The sequence below is a fragment of the Sorex araneus genome, chromosome X (genome assembly GCF_027595985.1).
Source record: "Sorex araneus isolate mSorAra2 chromosome X, mSorAra2.pri, whole genome shotgun sequence".
NCBI classification, from domain to species: Eukaryota; Metazoa; Chordata; class Mammalia; order Eulipotyphla; family Soricidae; genus Sorex; species Sorex araneus.
In genome coordinates, this window is record NC_073313.1 from 19013070 (window position 1) to 19034028 (window position 20959).

The window sequence follows — 20959 nt, forward strand, 5'->3', positions numbered from 1 at the left end:
GGTGCTCAGGGATCACTCCTGGTGGTGTTCAGGGGACCATACGCAGTACTGGGAATGAACAGGATTGGCCTCGTGCAAGGCAAGTACCTTGACCCTGTATTATCTTCCCAGTCCCTTGGTGATCCCTTTTGAGCGAGATGTGGTGCTATATGAATATCAGATCCATATTTTAGCATCCTCTGCTGTGAAACTCAAAGTTTTCATATCTTGGTGGCCATAACCATGAAGGCACTTTTTCTGGGTACAGTGGGCAGAGTGTTTGTCCTGCACGTGGCCAAACTTCCAAAGTGGGTTCAATCTCCAGCACCACATATGGTCCCCTGAGCACCACCAAGTGTGACCCCAAAACAAAAAAGCCAACAATTGAAACCTGTCTCCAAATCATTTCTCAAACACTTGTCAAGAAGCTGCTTTTAGGGGTCAGAGTGATAGTATAGTGACTAGGGCATTTGCCTTGCACACAGGTGACCCAGATTCAACCCCCCCCCCCCAATCCCTTATGGTTCCCTGAGCACCGCTAGAATGAATTCCTGAGTGCAGAGTGCCCTGTTGCCCCCCCCAAACAAAAAGAATCTGCTTTTCAAAACTACATAATAATACAAAATAAAGAAAAAAATAAAGAAATACAAAATAAAGAAAAAAATCTTTAAAAGCATTTAAAAAAACAACAAAAAGAATCAGATATGGAATGTGATGAATTGTGTTTATTGCTTTGGAAGCTGGTTCACGACCTTCAAACACATCCCCACACTGAACTTGGCTTGCACCACGCAGCACCACCCAGCAGTCTATCCATTGTCTTGTCACAGGGGCTTCCGAAAGGGAGGGGGAAGGTGAAAACCAACACATTTTCCCTTTAGTCTCGTCTTTGACTAAAGAAAAACACTCCAGCTCTGACACCAAGGAAAGGGTCAGTTCTCACTCAAGTTGTTGAAAATCGAGTTATTTCTGCGACAATTTAATGGTAGTTGACTGGAGATCATGTTGGTTTTCATCACACTATTTTAAAGAGTGTGAATTTGTCTCTAGTTTGAGCTAGTGTGAGACTGGGAGGGTGAAGGGAGAAAACAGCAGGGAGCATAAGATTTCAGCACAGTGAAGGATATTTTTATAAATATATTTAGGAGGATACTTTTCAAATGTGTTTACTTCTGTGTGTCCCAACTTTTAGGTATTCAGCTGTAGAATTGGGCTTCTTAAAACTTTCCTTATTGCAACCCCTTTATGCCCAAGAAATTTCCACAATACCCCAGGCAAATAAAATGGGCAGACAAATCAAGCATTCAGTGATGAATCATAAAGAAATTTATTTTAAAACAAAAAATTTGTGACAAACCCCCCAATTTAAGAAGATAGGCCCTAAAGAAGGGCAAAAGGATTATACCAATAAGGATTCCCCCCATTTTATAATTCCTTCTCATGTCCATCCAGTCTGTCCTTTTTCCTATTCTAAGTCCAGCCGAGGCCGTGAAGTGTGTGGCATAAATAGACTCAAGATCCTTTTAAGTGCTGTCTTGGAGACAAAGTGATAAAAACACAAGTCCATTTGGGAAACTGTTGGCATAGTAAGTTAACTCTGGATCAAAATGTTCTTCACAAACCCACCTTGATAGACACAATTTAATATCAGCATGAAGCCATTTTGCCATTTCTGTGGATCATAATCATGATGCGGCTTGCTGCAAAAAGGGGATGAGTTTATGGTATTCATGATTATAGAGTTTCGGGGAAACACTTTGGAAGGTTCTGAGGAGCTACTGTACTGGCCAATGTTGTGCCATCTTCACTTCCTCATGTTGGCCTCACTGTCCCCTTCAAGAAAGCCTCAAAGTCTAACACCAGTTTTATACCAAAAGATGACACTTACCAGGAACATTCTTTTTGCCCCCTGCCCCTTATCTGTCTGAAGTGGAAAAAAAAAGTAAGAGAATTTGGCTTAAGGACCACAGTCAGATACAAAACAAGAAAATACAAAATAGGAAAATACAAAATAGGATGAGGAACTTAGCATTCTATAGGACATTGGTTGGACACTGAGTATGGTTTTGTGCACAATGGTTACAGAATACGGGTTCGGGAACTCTGTTTCTGGATTCTTACCCCCAATTCTAGCATATCTCACCTCCTTCCTTATCAATTTAGTACCAGCATCTGTGAGGCAGCCGAGTGTCTTGGAAGAAGAGAGAATTCAGAGAACTTGCAGAGCGGAGGTCAGCTTCCCCCATTTGGGCTCCGCTAGAACTCCCAAATCCCACTGTTCAAAGCCAAGGAAGTAGCCACTGGGAGGGCTTCTGAGTCAGGCCCACGTGCCAATGGCCACATGTGTCCCAAAGACCATCTTGAAAGAATAAGAGGAAAATGAGAAAGAGGAACTCGTGAGGCAGAACTCTCCTCCCACAGGTCTGCAGTGTGCCTGCTGTCCCAAAGGGTGGTGGCTGGTCAGTGGGGCAACTTCCATGCTGCCCTCCCCAGAGAGAGCACAAACATTTCTGCGTGCCAATTCTCACATGAAGAGGACTTAACTGCAAATTTATTTGGTGGATTCAAAATGTGCTTCGGTGGTCGCACATTGTATATTTAACATATAGGTGCAAGACAAATAAAGTGGAGAAGAACTATTGCCAAGATAAATCAGCACTCCTAGCATGCCATTGTAGTTAGCCTGGGACACAACATTCACTGGAAATATGTGCCTTAACTAAGGGAGCCTTAGTGAAAAGGCTAAAAAAAACACCTAACTGCTGGGCTTGAAAGTATTTCCTTATAAGAACATACTTAAGATTCAGCTCCAACCACTATAGGTGGGAAGCAAGAGGCCCTCTCCAAGGAGGCAAAAATCAGATTTTGATACACATGCAAACAAGAGCCTTGCAGTATAGTTCACTATTGCCCCCTTGTCCTATCATTATCAACTCTTTCAATACCTGACTGTGTAAAAACACAAAAAAGAAAAAGAAAGGGGGCGAATGATATCCAACACCTGACACATTAGCAAAAATCAGCAGAGCTCTGCCTGGATCAGGGTCTACCAGTCTACAAGTCAACCAGGTACCATGCAGCAGTTACCTTTGTAAAGAACAGCAACAGAATGTTTTCCATATACATTCCCCTTTCCGGACAGGCTCTGGGGATTTGAGAAATGGCAGTATCTATATCTCTTCTATGTTCACAATTTTCCTGACCTGTGTTCTGAATTACGATTCCATCCCCCACTGTAGTCAAGGTAGTCAGGAAAACAGCTTGGTGATCAGGTCCATCATTTGATAATTAGGGATAGGTTAAAAGATGATATGGGCGTTGGATGCCATGTGTGTTTGTACAGGCTGTCCTCTGCACCAGGATGCCCCCCCCAAAGGGTGAGTGGTACTAAAACATGATACGCCTGCTGTTTCCCAAACCTTCAGCCCATGGGGCTGTGTCTGACTAGTGAGGGCACCTTTTTTTTCCCTCTTTTTTAAATAAGTCACTCAAAGGCTCCGCCTTGAGCTCATTGTAGTGCTGTCTGTTCACATTTCCCCACTCTGGCTGGCATCATTCCCTCTCCTTTTTTTCCTCCCCCTTTGATTTTGGTGGGGGGAGGCTTTCAAGTGGTATTCAGGCCCCTCCGAGCAATGCTTGGCTAACGTGGCTCGAGGTTCAATGCAAGGTCCCAGGAAGCAGCTCTGTGGAGCGAGGGATTACTCAGACCACCCCAGCAGTGTGAAGGGACAACCAGGGCCGCACCCTGATACGCAGGAGATCATGTGGTGTCAGAAATGGAACTGGAGTCTTAAGGTGAGTGCCTTAACCCCCGTTCTCGATCATCTCATCATTTCTTGATTTCAGTGACGTTTCTGTATTTCACATGCCACGTAATCAAAAAGAGCTTTAGAATTTACTGAGCTGACAAGAAATTTTCTGAATTATCACATTAGACATAACAACACAATTATGATTCTACAAAGAAATAAATTTACACAGTAGAAATAAATACAAAAACTGTAGACATACAATTTTCAACATGTGGATCACGAGAATTTAGCTTATTTACCACTAAGGCATGCACAGCTAAACTCACCAACAGGCTGAAGTCAACAATTGCTTTACAGGATGTTACCCAAGATAACTGAACCTCTTTAAAATGTGCTAGGAGAGGAAGTACTCTTTTTTTTTAACCACTTTTTTCTTAACGTTGATTAAAAGCGATTTCTTTTGGGGAATGGGGTGGATGGAAGGCTATGCCCCCTAGTTTTCAGGGGCTATTCCTGGCTCTGAGCTTGGGAGTGACCCCTGGTAGTGCTCAGGGAACATTACGTGGTGCCAGGGATTGAACCAAGCTCAGCCACATGCCAGGCAAGTGCCTTACTCACTGCACTATCTCTCCAGCCCCAAAGAGTAATCTTTTCAAATGAAGAACCAGAAACAAAATCACAAGTGTCTATAAGCCAGGCTAAATGTCTTGATTTCCTCTTCCATGAGGACCCACGACCCTCAATTAGCTTATGCTCCTTCTAAGGTGGCCAAGTAAAAAACTAGTTGATTTTCAGACATCTCACATTGTGTAAAAGGTAAAACTAAACATTTTTCACACAGTCAAGCCTCATGCTTTGATTTTAGGGGAAAAAAATCACAGTTGCTCAATGAGGTGTAAGCTTTCCCGCTTCGAAGTCCTTCTGAGGGCGAGGCGGCTCTTTCCATTGCAGGCATCTTCTTTCTCATTGAACATGAGCTGTTTCCCAGTGAAATCATGAAGGCATACATCTCCATTCTGAGCACTGAAAGAAACACCGTTCTTCTCCGTAGATGCATTCCCTATATAATGACAACACCGTGGTGCCATGAAGAACTTGGTCTTAAGTAGACATACCATTTCCCCAGAGACATTTATAACGCACCGTCATACTTTAGCTCCATTTCATTTCTTCCCTAATGCTACTAAAAGGAAGCAAAATGGAGGTGAACTTTGCCCAGGAATCAGTTCTCTATGGCAGTTTTGTTGTTGTTGTTGTTGTTGTTGTTTTGCTTTTTGGGTCACACCCGGCAATGCACAGGGGTCACTCCTGGCTCTGCACTCAGGAATCACCCCTGGCGGTGCTCAGGGGACCATATGGGATGCTGGGAATCGAACCCGGGTCGGCCGCGTGTAAGGCAAACGCCCTACCCACTGAGCTATTGCTCCAGCCCCTTTTGTTGTTGTTTTAATGAAATGATATCCCGCCTGCATGGAAGAGCCTGGCAAGCTCCCCGTGACGTATTCGATATACGTATTCGATATACAGTCACAATAACAGGTCTCATTCCCCTGACCCTGAAAAGAGCCTCCAATCATTGGGAAAAATGAGTAAGGAGAGGCTGCTAAAATCTCAGGGCCAGGGACAAATGGAGACATTACTGGTGCCCGCTCGAGTAAATGGATGAACAACAGGATGACAGTGATATAGTGAATGAAATGGTCAGGTTAGAAAGCAAAGCAATTTACTTGATCTTTTACTTGCTCATTTTCTAACTCTGGTGGAACATATATTGGATTCGAGTAGCTAGCATATGGATAATAAAAACCTAACCAAACAGCCTGCTTCTGTCCTCAAGAGATGATAGTTAACAGATAACTAGAGAGCCCCTTACAAGGTCCTTGGTTCCCGATGATTACTGAAAAATAAAACTTGTCTCAGAGAAACCCAGAACAGTCAGCTATCAGAGTCATTGCCAGGAATCATGTCTTTGAGACTCAGGTGGCCTCTCTGACTGTATCAGGCAAGGCCTGATTCCCCAGAAGAAACCACAAATCCACTCTGAAAGTCTGTGCCAGGAAGCAGCTGGGCATTCGGGAACAGCATTCTTCAACCTACACATTGGCACCAGATCACAGACTGGTGATGAAGAACACTCTATCAGGACCCCTGGGGTCCAATCCTGTACCTCTCCAGCCTCAAGCAGGCCCCAAATTGTATGCATGCAGTGGGAGTGCTCTGTGTTGGGCCGGGGTCAGCCATTGCTGCTGAAGCCCTGTGTGTTCTTGTACCTTCCTTCTGACCATTGTACAGGGCTGACACAGCGAGAAAAAATATTAAGCCCATATGTTTGTTAATGTCATTATAATCATAATGATAACAGGGCTGAGAGCTTTTGAAGCAGAATCTCCTTTATCACCTTACATGATGATCACCTACTATTGTCCCCATTTCAGAAAGGAAGATTTTAGGGTCTGGGATATAGCTCAGCAACATAGTGCATACTTTGCATGGGAGAAGCCCTGGGTTGAAACCCTGGCAGAGAAAAATACATGAAAAGAAGGTTTCAGATAGTGAGTGACATGGTTACATGGCTCAGAAATCATGGGATAAATGTAACATATTGCATTCAAACTGTCAGATGATTGCTGGCACCCAAGCCTCTAAGGTAGTTCAGACTGAAACACATACTGTTCACCCCAGTGAGGGGATGGGCATGGTTAATACACATCCCTCCTTGATGCAGTTCAAACAACAAATGTGACTGTCACCAGTAGCTGGTGTTGGTGCAGGAACATGTGACCTGGTCTAATAAATCAGCCAACTTCCGACTTCTTTCCTGAAACTTCCTAGCTGCATCGCACAACCTGGTAAAGACGGAGGAGTCAGGTAGGAATCTAGCCGGCATGCATGTTAGGGGGCACTGGACACATGGCCAGTTTGGAGTCTTAACAAGCACCCCACCTTCTTGTGAGATCTCAAAAAATATCCTGCTGTGAGATCAGCCAGGTCAACTATCAGTGCACAGTAGGCTGTTTCCACCCTGTCTGATTCCGGAAGGATGGTCCCTGCTGGGTACAGTAGGCAAGTGAGTCTTCATCTCTGAGCTCTTTCCAGGACACAGAGGACTCTGCCCTCAAAAGCTCACTCACGTACTTCCACACTAGTCAGTGTGGTCACTAAGTTGTGACTCGGAATGACTCAACTCACCTCACACCTCTGATGTTTCTGTTCCACACTTGCTTCACACACTAACTTATTAACCAGTCCGGATTGCCACTACATCTCCTCTATTTGCTTACCCTGAGTCATTCTTGACAGAGCTATTTGGCACAAAGCCCAGCACTCTCCCTGTGGTAGCTATAGAAAAGAGCTAAGGTCACATAGCAGCTGTCTCTTCTCTTATACAGAGAATGCTCTCAGGGAAGGGGGAGGGGATATTATCTCCCAAAGCCCCTTTCACAATGTCTGAAGATATTTTTGGTTGTTACAGCTAGGGGTGGGGGATGGGGAGGGAGCAAGTGGATGGGTGCTCTTGCTATCTAGTGGGTGAAGACCAAAGATACTGTTATATATCCCCAAATGCAGTCCCCCCCACACACACCAAAGATGATCTACCTCTAGATGTAGATATTTTTGTACTGTGGCTGGGAAACTTTGCCTTCGAGACATTCTACTGTATTGTAAACGTCCTGCAAAACAGTAGAATTTATCTGCAGGCATTGGGAATACTATTGAGTAGTAAGGTGAACCTCCTTATAAATGGATTTGGATTTTTCAGAAAAATCACTAGCACACTAAAACGATGACGGAAAATCAGTTCTCCAGGGAAGGAGAAAATATACCAGAAGAATCTTAATCTTTTTATAAAAATGCAAAGAATAGATTAAGAAGTTGAGAAAGATATATGTAGATGAGCATTTATGAGTCATGAACAGCTCAGTCTCATGAGAGAAAGAAAATGTTAGAGAAATTTTTGCCAGAAATGTCAGAACTTAATGAGCAGAGAGAGCTGCAGTAGCAATCATCTGTCCTTATACTGGTGACATACATGGGCACCTATACTGGTCACAATTCATGGTACAGTGCTCAATGAATTTATGGGGATTTGGGCACTGCCACACACTATGGAAAACATCCTAAGGAAAACTAGGAAATTTTTGGTTTTGTTCACATCCCACAATGCTCAAGGGTTACTCCTGGCTCTGCACTCATGAATTACTCCTTGCAGTGCTCAGGGGACCCTAGGGGATGCTGGGGATCGAACTTGGGTTAACCATGTGCAAGGAAAGTTGCTCTACCCCACTGTACGATTGTTTCAGCCCCACAACTAGGGAGATGTTTAAGTGTAGAAGATGTGACCAGTATAGAGGTACCCGCCAAATACTGTTTACACGGGAATAGCCAGGTCCTGAAGCCATTGGGTAATATTTAAATCAGGATTTATTTTGTAGATCTTTATATCTTTTTAGGGGTGCAGAGGACTCCATGTTGTGCTCAGGAAGTCTGGGGGACAGCAGGGCCAAAGGATGAGTTGCTGCTCAGGCCCTGTAGTAGCAGAGATACCAGGCCACCCTAGAGTGGGTTATGCCCGGCAATGCTGGGGAGGGACCATGAAGTGACGGGAAGCAAACCTGTGTCCGGTGCTTACTAAGCATGCATTGAACCATAGTATTATCTCCCAGACCCAAAAATCTAAACCTTGGAAGAAAAACCCAACTGTTCTGGTATTTTCTCTAAAATGAATAAATTTGGATTGATAAACATTTTCTTTTATAAGGAGCTCTATTTTGATCCACCAATCACTAGGCCTTTATTCACTTTTCCTAGCAGAAATGTTGTGCAAGGATGATAGAACTATGTTAAGCAAACACTAGCTTGAGAAATACTATATCGAGATGTACATACCATTCCCGCTTGTGAGTCCCGCCTGTGAGTTATTCACTAGTAGCGTGGTGGAGTGGGTGGAGTTACTGTTTGACTGTAAGGAATTTGAAGAACTGGACACTCCTTGGTTTACAGCCTGCTTCTTTAAGCCATTAGTAGCAGTTTTATTCCAGTCTACAGCAGAATAAGCATTACAGAAAAACAGGGCAGTATATTGAAGCTCAATGCAAGAGACAGATCACAGAGTACCCTGCTCTAACCCTCATTTCCTAGGTCCCGTGGAATTATACACTCAAGCTCAGATTCTGCTTCTCAAACTCACCCAATTTACATCTGTACACATGTGTCTATTACATGCATGTCTGCTTAAAAGTAATTTATATTCTCTTGGAACTCAAAAGTAAGCCAAGCTGATTTGATTATGTCTATAAATATCCACTGACTTAGGTACTACATCAGATCCAGGGGCTGTCTTAAGAACACAAATTGACCATCTAGTGATGAGTAATGGTTTTTAAATCCACACAATTGATTGAATTGTATTCACTGCCATTCTGAGTCCAAATCTTATGCAACCAGATCTTGGTAATACTACAGAGATGGTGTTCTCAGGTGGGATTTAGGACAAAGGAATTTAGTTTCTCAAACAATGCTTCATTTCCCCGGTTTTCATAAGAACATTTTTTTTTGCTCTATAATCTAACAGGGCACACATGAAAAAACATCAAAATAGTCATATGTATGTTAGAACCAAACAACCTGCTGCATGCTAAAATTTCTGGTCCACTAACAAATTAAGCAACTAACAACCAGGACCTGTAGAGAAAAGATTGAGCTGAGATTTCAGAAGTTAGGAAGGGACTTATTAAAAATTCCTTTGAGTAAATGGAAAACATGAGCTCAAAACGACATAAATCTAAAACTTTCACTGTTGCTTCACTCAAGCAGCACCCAACCCAATAATGCTACCACTTACCAAGTTCCCGGATTAAGCAATGATTAATTTTTTTTAGTTCACTAGGTTATTTTCCCCATCATGTTTGCAATCAGTATTTTTTTTGTTGAGTAAGTTCCAGACCATTCATTGCCTCCCAGATCCCATCACCCTTTGATTCTTAACTTATTCGGTCTTTTCCTCAAGATTTCAGAGAAGAAAAAAAATAAGGTAAATAAATCTTTACCAGAATTTTCGGCCAGACGTAACTTTCCACAACAAAGATACTGTCTCCATTGCTTTCGGACATTCTCTTTTGCTACACAGTAGAAGATGAATATGAAAAATCCTAGAGGGGAAAGAAACCCATAAATAACAATGAATTGCAAACTAACAGTCAGATGTCATGAGCTTACTTTGCACAAAAAAAGAAAAGCCCTTGGCAGCTGTAGGCAAAGTGAAATCTTGCAAATTGGAAACAAAAATTTATATCCCAAATCCTCAGATAGTTCTGTGGTAAATAAATCCCTACTCCCCAAACTAAACTTCAGCTTTCCCTATCTTTGGAGTCCTCCAGCCTGTGCCAGCTGAGATTAAGGCTCCAAAGTTGCCCTCTCCGGCCCTCTGTAAGTAGAATTCATTTTCAGGTTCTGTCAGATGCCCCTTACTCAGTCTCCAGCCCCCGCCTCCTTCTTCAGCCCACAGCCATGGCCCTTGCCTCTGGGCTGACCAGTTTCCTCCTTAGCTTGGGGAGAACCATGTTAACATCCTTCTGGCAGGGTACCTGTAGCGCCCTAAGAATCGTATGCCCTTGTTCCTTTTTCCCCCAGTGAGGCTATTCCAGGTAGTGTGAAGGAGGAAATGATGTGTATCAAATGGGGGTAGCTGGGTCTAAGCCGGAACTTTCATATCTTTCCGTAAATCAATCCCAAAGCTTTGCGAACCAGGTGTTCGTTGCTTTCTATAAGTGAAATAACACAGTCCTTCTAGTTATTCACAGTCTAGTGAGCAGTGACATGGGGTAAGGGAAGAGATGCAGGGTCATTTTCCACAGGAAGATGTGCAAGGTGTTTTTTGTGTTTATGATTAGTACGCTTTAAGCATACTCCCTCCCTCCCCCAAGCATCTCTTACTTTCACATGCCACCGTTGGCAAATAATGCTTTTCATTTTAATACTGTGTAGTGCGAACGTTGGATGTCCAAATCAGGAATTTGTACTTTAAAGGGGAAAATGAACAACCAACAAACTCATTAAATGACATCCTCCCAATAAAATAAGAAACAATAGCCAAATTTGGCATTTGACTTCAATCTCAGGTCAAAATTTCATTTCATTTTTTAAAAAACTAGTAACATGGGTGTTGGAGTGATAGTATAGTGAGGAGGATGCTTGCCTTGCACATGGCCCACCTGGGTTTGATCCCCCACACCTAATATGGTCCAATATGGTCCCCGGAGCCCCACCATGGTGACCTCTGAAGACAAAGCCAGGAGTAAGCCCTGATCATCACTAGGTGTGAACACCCCCTTTCTCCAAAAAAGAAATCTCAGTAAAATGATTTATTGCCTAATGAACTACAGGAACTACACGAAACAGAAAAAAAAAGTTGAAAACAAGCAGATAACAAGGGAGTTAAAATGCAATCCTGGGCTGGAGAAATAGCTCGATGGGCTGGACCATGCAGGAGGCCTGGGTTTGATTTCCTATCCCCTACACCGCCAGTTGTGGCCCCAGAGCAACAATAACAACAACAACGACAAAAAGCATCCCAATAGATACTGTGAAACAAAGCACATTCATTAGTTATTGTAATATCAACCTATCAGCCTGCTCAGCTTTCAATGCCAAAGCACTTCTATCGCAAATTAATTATAGCTGACAAGTCTTTGACAGCACTGATCCAAAAGAATTCAGAATTCCAAGAGGTTTGGAAATGCCTGCAGCTGGGCTTCATTAAGGAATGGGAATCTCCCAAGTAGATTCCCCATTCTGCCGCAAGCCCCGACGCAGCAACTTCTCTGCTTGAGCCACGCGCCAGGCAGGCTGCAACCATGGGGGTCTGACCGCCACTCACGTTTCTCACAGTCTCCAAGAGAAATTAAATCTTATCTCCAGATCTAGGAGGTGAGGGCAGTGAGCCTCAAAGGGACCGTTATGGTAGTTGTGCTCTCTGCAGGCATGAAAACTCCAATAAAAAGGGGGAAAAAAAGATAACCAATTGAAGAGTACTTGACTCACCACGGGAATAAAATAATTTCTTAAATTTCATGAACAGCGATCTCAAAGCCTTTCCTAAAGATAAATAGATTTAGGGGTGAGTACCCCTGTTTATTTATTTATTTATTTATTTGTTTGTTTGTTTGTTTATTTATTTATTTGTGTGAGTATGTGTGGGTACACCCAGAGGTGCTTAGGGGCTATTCCTGGCTCTGTGCTCAGGAGTGACCCCAGTGGTGCTTGGGGCACCATATTGGGTATTTGAACCGGGCTGGCAGGATGCAAAGAAAACACCTTAACCCTTATACTGTTTTGCCAGCCCCAAAGTGAGTATCTCTTTTATTGATTTATTTATTTGACTTCTGGGATCACAGCTGGCAATGCTCAGGGTTTACTCCTGGCTCTGCATTTACGAATCACTCCTAGTGGTGCTCGACCATATGGGATGTCGGGAATATAAGCTGGATTGGCCACATGCAAGACAAATGCCCAACGCACCGTCCCACCGCACCAGCCTCAGGTGAATATCTTTGTAGACATTTTTGAGTATTTGAGGGCCAATTGCAGCAGTGTCCAGGGTCTATTTCTAGTTTATGCTCAGGAGAAACCACAGACAGGATGTGGAATGGAACCAGGATAGGTCAAAATGGCCACATGCAAAGCAAGTGCATCTCCTGTACTAGCTCTCCGGCCTCATGTAGACAGACTAACTTGGAGTGGCAATAGTTTTAGGTTGGCCGGTAATGGTTCCATGTGCATTCAGTAGAGGACAGCTTACCTTGTAAGGTATTAAAGATGGCAAAGAGGTACATGAAGGTAGTGCTAACTGGTCCCCAGGCAAAGAAGGCAAAGCCCCAAGTAATTCCCAGTAAAAAAGTAAGGCCAGCAACACTCCTGAGGTCTTGAATACTGGTTTTTCGCTGGGCTCCCAGTTGCTTCTTCCTTTTAATTCGACAGAGCTGAACCAGGACCACAATGAACATGCTGAGGTTCACCAAAAAGATCACACAGAAATATCCCACCACGGTAACATAGAATACAGCATTGCTGTTGATCCAGCAACTAGAAATGGAGGGGAAAAAAAGTACAATGCTGAAACAGGGTTCACAGGGCTACAACGAATCTATGTTTTACAGAAACATTTCCTACAAGCACTGGAGAGTAAAGAAGATGAGTTCTCAGTCCCCACAATCGGGAAATGCGGGAGAAAAGTCTAAGGGTTTATTTTAGGATTTGTGGTGATTAAAGTATTTAAAAACAGTTAGGATTGTAGCCCCTTTAAGTCCTAGTAACAATTCCATGAGTTCTTCCTAACATACTGTAAGTCACATTTTATTTTTATCACAGGCATATAAAATAGTTCTAAAATACTTCCCTCAATCCATTATTTCATATTTATGTGGTAAAATGAACTTTCCAACAATGTCCTTTTGTTAGATATATCAATTGTGGGGGCTGCTGTAATATTACAAGAATTGATTAGGATGAGTGCTAACATTAGTTTGCTGGTAGAACCTCCACTTCTATGGGGAATTGTTTTCCCTTTCACTTAGCATCCCCCCCTGCGCTGCCCCCATTGCCTCTGGAATTCATACTCACAAGTCGTCAGACGAGTCATTGGGAAATTTCCCATAGGATCCAAGCCCATAGCTATCTGGAGATACAGCGAGGATGATGATCACAACTACAGCTGGTATCCCTGGGACACAGAAAACATTGGTCACCCACAGTTCTAATAACCAACAGTGGTGAGAAGAAAAAAAAACAGATGTCCTGTTCTACTGCTTTCAGGAGGCAGAGACTGCTGAGCTTGTCATGGGACCGATGTTCCTTTACTTCTTGCCTCTTGGCTGGACAGTCCCAGCTTCTCTTGCAGCTAGGTGCATGCAGCCATACAACTGGGTTTTAGCCAGAAGAAGGTGGGTAGAAGGGACCTGCTCCTCCTCTTGGTCTGTCCCACAGAAAACACTGTGAGCTCCTCTACGGGCTTTTCTTGAAAGTTCAGGGCATCCTTGAAAGCCTGTCTTGAGGAAGTGCCACAGCAGCTTGCATCATGAATAGCTGCAAGACACAGACCTTCCACCCCTGAAAACTGGACTCTGCATGAGTGAGAACTTCTCTTCCCCTGACATTTTGGTGCTTGTCAGCTAGAGTTACCTTTAAGTCACACAGATCGGGAGTATCATTTTAAGGGTCAGGTGACAGGCAAATGAAGGACTCGAACATGTTAACCACAAGTGAGTCATAGCACGGTAGGGTTACCATCACCTCCTGCAAGTCTTTAATGCAGAATCCCAAAGTCCCCAGTGAATTATCTGGAACCTGTTGAAGAGCCTGAGCTGGTTGGTGTAAGACAGGTGAATGCTACCATGCAGGCTCTGTCATATGCTAGTGGGCACTTCTGCTAAGAGGAGGCACAATGAGAAGACTCTGCCCACTTTAAGATGGCTTTGGGCTGGGGAGGAGTCCTTTTACCCCTTCACCCCTCTTCATATAGAACCAAGCATACTCGGGCCACAGAGATCAGCCTGAGAGCCACACTCAACATTCTGGCAAGCAAAACAAACCCCAATAGGTTATCAGGCCAGAAATATAGTATTGGGGTTAAAGCACCTCTTTGCACACAGCCCACCTGGGTTTTATCCAAGGCCCCTCATATAGCCCTGTGAGCCCCAGCAGGAGTGACCCCTGAGCACAGAGCCAGAAGTAAGCTTTGAACATCACTGGGTGCGACCCCACATTTCCCCAAACAAAAACAACTCCTTCTCACTGACAGGTGGAGGAGGTACTGGCACCATTTCACACAGCATTTCATTTAATTCCTAGATAACTGTTCTTTACAGAGACAGTAACAGGGTATGAGGCTGTCCTAAGTCCAATACTGTCTAAAAAGAAAACAATGGACTATGTCATGTCATTCATTCCCAGCCAGAGAACTGGGCCTTTCTGTCTTCCACAAAGTAGACAGAATCCACACAGAATCTAATCCACACAGAATCTAAAGACAGAATCCACACATCAGAGCTAGTTCCTTTTGGGGAAGAGGGCAGGTGAAATATGCTGGAACATGCCGTTCTGTTGTTCTTCACAAAGAGAGAACAACAGGTGGAGTGATGGGGGTAGGCGTGTTGTTGGATAAGGAATATCTAAAAGAATGTTGATCTGGAAGACGAGAAGGGAGTGGGGGAGGGAGGGAGACGAGATGGCAGCCATACATGGTGGAAAGGAAGTGCATATCCATCAAGAAGCAAAAAGCAGGCTTGATTGCTCTCAAGCTGTGTGCCTTAGGGGAAATTGTCATCACACTACCATTCAGCCAGTTTTACCACTGGGAATTCACAAGTTGAAAACAAGGGCATTGCACAGGTAATAGATAACTTACAAGTAATCTAAAGGGCTCTGGCAGAAATATGGACCTATTACTGTTTCTTTTTTCCTCTGAGATAGCAAGACCAAGATCAGTGTGTCAGTGTCAGCAGGGAGCCAACTGAACTTCATAGAGAAACAGAAACAACCAGAGCACTCTAGGAAACAACTGGTTGTTTTCTAAAGTAATGAGCTCCCCAATACCAGAAGTGTTCAAGCATAGATTAGAGATGGTCTCTAAACCCAGAGTAAATCAAGTAGAGTTGAGAAGATGCCTATATTTATTTGGAAGGAGAGAGGGGCTCGAATGGAAAGAAACCTTGATTCAGGGGCATCTAAGAGTTTGTGACCCAGCACCAGTAAGAGGCGTGATGTGCCATGGGGACAAAGATATATTAGGTTTTATATGTATATTCTCTGTGCCCTTTTGAGCATACTGTCACAAGTGAATGTGGTATCTAGAGGCACAGAATAGAGTGGGGCTTCTGGGAGCTCCAAGACTCAGATTGTGGCCTTGTGATCACCAAGTGAGCCTTTTCCATTTCTGGAGCAACTTCTGTGTACAGGTCCCAGTTTGAGTCACTTCAGATGCAAAGAAGACTCATAGCCTTAACCTCAAAGAATTCTATGCTCATAACCAATCTGGGGAAAAAAGTGGTACTGAGGAAAGAAACAGAAGTTTCCTCTTTGGGCAGTACTACAGATAAGAAAAGAACCTGTCAAGTGTGGCCTGTTTCCTCACTGTCTCTGGCAACTCGAAATAATATCATCAGGGGAAATTCAGAGAAAGGCCAGGCAATGTGCCAGCAAACTTATACATACCCCAACCGATAACGCAGAATTTAAGGATGTATTTTCGGATGTAAGTATTAAACACTTTGACGAGAGCCAGATACATATGGAAGGCTTCCAAACCCATCCATGTGAACGAAACCAAGAGAAAATAATGCACAAGTACGGCTACGGAGATGCAGAGGCCTCGGACTTCATACAAAGCAACCCATGAGTCCAGTAGGAAGGCCAGGTTGAGCAGGAGCAGAGCCGCACATAGTTGGATGAGGATTTTGGAAGGGTAATCCCGCCGGATCTTTCTAAAAGGACAGAGAAAGAAAAGTATTAGCATTGTATTTTGCCAGCCTTTATGTGAGCAGAGCTATCAGGCTGTTCCTGAGTTCAAGTCATTTATTTTTATCCTTTGGCAAATGTCTATATGCATTTTCTCTCTTTGAGTGAGTGTATGTGTGCATGTGGCAGGATTAAAGCCAGCATCAGTAACAGCAAAAGAACAATGCACACAGAGAGACTCAAATAAATCTCGAAAGAGATCAACAAGCTGCCGAGATGCTTCTAGACCTCTTGCCAGGCTGACTCTCATATCCGGAGCACCCCGAGGGGGGTGGGTGAGCCTACCACCTGCTCAAAACAAAGCCATGGCAGTAAAAAATTCCACACTCCAATCACTGCCATGCTCATGGCCAGGCTCCACAGCTTCAGGATGAACCTCATCCAGGAATGAATTTGTTGGGAAACTCCAGGTATACAGGTTTTGTGACCGAAATCTCCAGGCTCTCATGGAATCGGGGATGGGCTACCTCCCTCCATGTTCCTGTGCTTCCTGGAGCCTGGCAGTCACACCTATGAACTTCCTCTGGTGCCATATTAGCTTATTAACCGGCCATGACCCAGAGACTCATAACTAAATGTCGAAAAAGATCAACAATCTGCAGAGATGCTTCCAGACCGCAAAGTCACCAACAAGCTAAAAATTTAACTCCAGCTGTAGCATCCGAATCAAAACTTTAGAATACCTGGAGTGATATCTCCAACTCTACACCACTGGTATACCAAGAACAGCACACCACATTGGATAGGATATAAAGTAGAAGGCAACCGATCTCAATTAAGAAAATATTAACACACAATATTTTAACCTGTAACAATATGTTAGTAATCTCTTATACAAAGGCTTGATGGCTTCAGGGTGAGATACAACAATCTTCACACACTTTCTTCTAAGGGAATCTTTTTTTGATCATGTTTAGCAAATTATTCATAATAAGCAATATAGCACTGTAGCACTGTTGTCCTGTTGTTCATCAATTTGCTCAAGCAGGCACCAGTAACGTCTCCATTGTGAGACTTGTTACTGTTTTTGGTATATCGAATATGCCACAGGTAGCTTGCCAGGCTCTCCGTGCAGGCGGATACTCTCGGAAGCTTGCCAGGCTCTCTGAGAGGGACAGAGGAATCGAATCCGGGTGGGCCGCTTGCAAGGCAAACGCCCTACCTGCTGTGCTATCACTCCAGTCCAACAAGCAATATAAAATAAATATTTAGGACCTGCTATTGAAACAGCCTTGGGTGGCGGTTGGGAAAATTGGAAATAATGGTGGTGGGAAGGTGCCATGATGGTGGAATTAATGTTGGAATATTTAATGTAATAAATCATCACGAACAACTTTATTAAAAAAACAATGCATACAAATGCATCCCTGCGAACAAATGGAAAAATTTTATGTGGACCCTTTCACATTCAGATTGTTGAGCCATCCTTATAAATAGTCTATAGTGGCCCCTATTGAGTATTAATTCATCCCCATTCCTCCTAACCTACTTCCAGAAGCATAGCAGCTGCTTTTCGTACAATAGGCTGCTATATTCACTCTTCAAAACATAGCCAGATTCCCCCTATTATCTTATTAGTTAAAAATGAGGTCATGGAAAGAAGGTTAAACTATAGCTAAATGTAGAAGGCATTGGAAAGTACAGCTAACTGATGACATATACATGTTATGTGTGTGAAATTAGATCTGGTGAAATCATACTGAGTAATGGCTGGCCTTATGGTAATTTAGTCTCATTAATACTATTTTCACAGATCCATGAGAAGATCTGTAGTCACAGCTGGACCCTCGGCTTTGCACTGAAAGGAAATTTGTGCATTTCTTGATCGGTGTCCAAAACTGAAATCCCAGAACCTACATATTGCTTCATGTAGTTCATGCAATAAAAGATCCTATTTCCTTCTTTTCCAGCAGAATTTGTTGGAATTCCTTTCCCAAAGTTACCAAAGGGATCTGTTGGGTAAGCCAAGAAGGAGATACTGCTGTTTGGATGTCATCCTTGCAGCAGCCTACAAAGATGTGCTCACCAAGTGTCTCTATTTTCCTTTGAGGCTTCGCCTCCTTTATTCTTCAATGCCCCACCTTCATTCACCTCCTTATCTACTCCTTTGTGTTTGCTCAGCATGTTAGAAATTTCATATATAAAACAGGGCTCTTCTGCTATCTGTGGAGCAATGAACTATTTCCAATTGTAACATACTGGTTTCCAGGTCTGAATCCATCTTTCATTTCACACTATTGTCAGGTAAGTAACAGGCATCTTTTGGGAGGGTTCAAAGATTATTAAGACAAAAGTTCTGCCTTCAGTGAGTGCATGGACTAAGGCAGATGCAACAGATGAACTGAAATATGCATGAAATTTTATATTGAGGTGGGCCACACGGAATAAAGAAGGCAAGGACCATGTTCCATTCATACACAAGCACTGCAGCCTATAATCCAAGTTGCCAGTTATGGATACTCACTCAAAGACTATGTAGGTTATGAGAGTAACTGACAGAAAAATTGATGAAAACCCACAACCGATATAAGTGATAAATGTCAGAGCAATCATCTCAGCAGATGGTAAGGAAGTTCGAGATAGGTCCTGGAAAAGAAGATACTGCTTTTAAGAACGCATATTTTGAAACAAATAAGAGTCATCATATACAAGTATCAAGTATTTTAACTGCTCCTCCATCGTCTGTTCAATAAACCTACGAAGATAGAACAGTTACTGTCATCAGGCAAAGACAATGAAACCGAGGCCCAAAGAGGTGAATAATTTGCACAGGTCACACAGCTAAGAGGTGGAGGAGCCCAGGATCCCAATTCAAGTCCAGCCAATCCCTAAGTCTACATGCTTTCTCGCTGCACTCATACTTTGTCATTGGCAAAGCTCTACGCTAAGAGCTTACCACTTGGATTTGGCTCCTCAATCTTGTTGCATTTCTTTGGTTTATGACTGTGGGCAGTTCCCTAACAAATAAGTCTTAATACTGACATCTTGAAGATGATGGTAACCACACTCCATTCTACCCATCTTGCAGGATTATTGGGAAGATTAAATGAGATAACTGATGTCAAAGGTTTTTCTAAAAATATTCAAGTACCCGAAAACAAAATGTTTTTATGACTAATTTAAATGTGAATTCCCTCAGCCTGGGTACTGAAAAGAAAAAATGTCAATGTCTCTATAAAATGGGGGAAATGGTTGCATATTCAAGCATTTTCCTGCAAGCACTTTGCTAACTGGGAGAGTAAGTAGCTGCACTATGGAAATCCTCCAGTGGATGAGGCACCCTGTTCTGGGGCCCACCCTCCCTCCTGACTTAATCTTGGGGTGCCACAGGTGCGGGTGTTACCAGTAAGATGCCGAAGCTTGTCAGGTGGTTGCAGGTGCAGGTGGTCTCATTCAACCGCTGTTGTTTGACGGAACAGCCCTCGGGGGACCAGCCGCCTTTGCCATCTGTTGGGAAGAGGATCCACGTGAGCAAAGTCACAGCCTGAGTCATTGTCCTTCCTCCTCTCCCACTCCCCAGGAAAAAGAAAGGCAAGACAGGAACCTACCATTTTCGCTCAAATTCCAAAATACACACCTCACTCTCAAGTCACTCTGCAGTGGAGAGAAATGACAAAGAATTTAATAAACTAAAAGAACAAACAAATAGGAAACCCAGAAGAGTGATTTGGGAACAAAAATTTACAAATTTGGTGGAAGGGGAGGTTGGCCTACACTTGGTGGTCCTCAGGGTTTACTCCTGGCTCTGCATTCAGGAATTATGTGCTGGGGGCGGGGAGTCAGGAGACCATGTGGTGCCTGGGATTGAAACTAGGCTGGCTGCATTCAAGGTAAGTGTCCTAACCCCTGTGCTATCTATTGGGCCCTATGGGGGAATTTTTTTTTTAATTGCACAATCTCATTTGGAGATACCTAATTTGATACTGGTCCCTGGGAGGGGGGTGGTGGTGATATGTGTGTGGGGGGTGGGGGTGGGGGAATGGTGAGTCATAAGTTGTTTTTTTTTTCTCTGTCAGGGGTAGAACCAGAGCCTCATACAAGAGGTATGCACTCTACCACTGAACCACATCTTGAACCCAATCGTCACCTGTTTTTCTTTTTTGTGGGGAGCCACACCTGTCAGAGGTCACTGTGTTGCTCGTGGGAATGCTCAAGGGACCACGTGGTCCTGGGGATTAAATGGGGGGATCTAACCCAGGACTCTACTGTGAAAAGCATGTGGGTTCAGCCCACTGAGGTATTTTCCTGGCCCCAGTCATTATTTCTTAAACTGAATAATTATGCATTATTATTCTTCTTATAATTATCCTTAAACTGAATAATTATGCTTTTTCATCCTTGGGGGCTTTTAAATATATAATGCTCTGGGGCTTGGAAGATGGCTCAAAGCTAGAATGCATACTTGGTCTGCAGGACCCCCAGGTTCTATCCCCGGACACCACCGGCTTCCTCCTTTCCCCAGCAAAATAATACACATCCGACTCAGCAGCCTGGGGGAGGGAGGGCTCGAGAGGCATCACTTCCCACAAATTCCCAAAGTTATTGGGCCTACGACCCCCTTTTTAGAGAAAAAAAAGGATCACACAGAACCCCTTTGACAATCTAAGAGGATAAACAGAAGGTGCCCCCTAATGGCACCCGAGGTTACTAGCAGTGCCTAAATTATTCTAGTGCGCACTCCCCTCCAGGGGGTGCTCACACCCACTTTGGGAAACATT

General features: G+C 43.5%; 1 protein-coding gene across 1 annotated transcript in view; it reads right to left on the reverse strand.

Moving 5' to 3' along the window:
- Positions 1-1318: 1318 nt before the first annotated feature.
- Positions 1319-20959, reverse strand: part of ADGRG2 (adhesion G protein-coupled receptor G2) — a 126007-nt gene continuing 106366 nt past the window's right edge. The window contains exons 19-27 of the mRNA XM_055121535.1: positions 19790-19835; positions 19585-19688; positions 18706-18827; positions 15939-16207; positions 13350-13449; positions 12529-12812; positions 9779-9880; positions 8619-8771; positions 1319-4791 (exon numbers count right to left, since the gene is read on the reverse strand). Of these exons, the coding sequence (XP_054977510.1) occupies positions 4607-4791; positions 8619-8771; positions 9779-9880; positions 12529-12812; positions 13350-13449; positions 15939-16207; positions 18706-18827; positions 19585-19688; positions 19790-19835 (1365 nt within the window). The 3' untranslated portion in view covers positions 1319-4606. The remainder of the gene's footprint in view (positions 4792-8618; positions 8772-9778; positions 9881-12528; positions 12813-13349; positions 13450-15938; positions 16208-18705; positions 18828-19584; positions 19689-19789; positions 19836-20959) is intronic.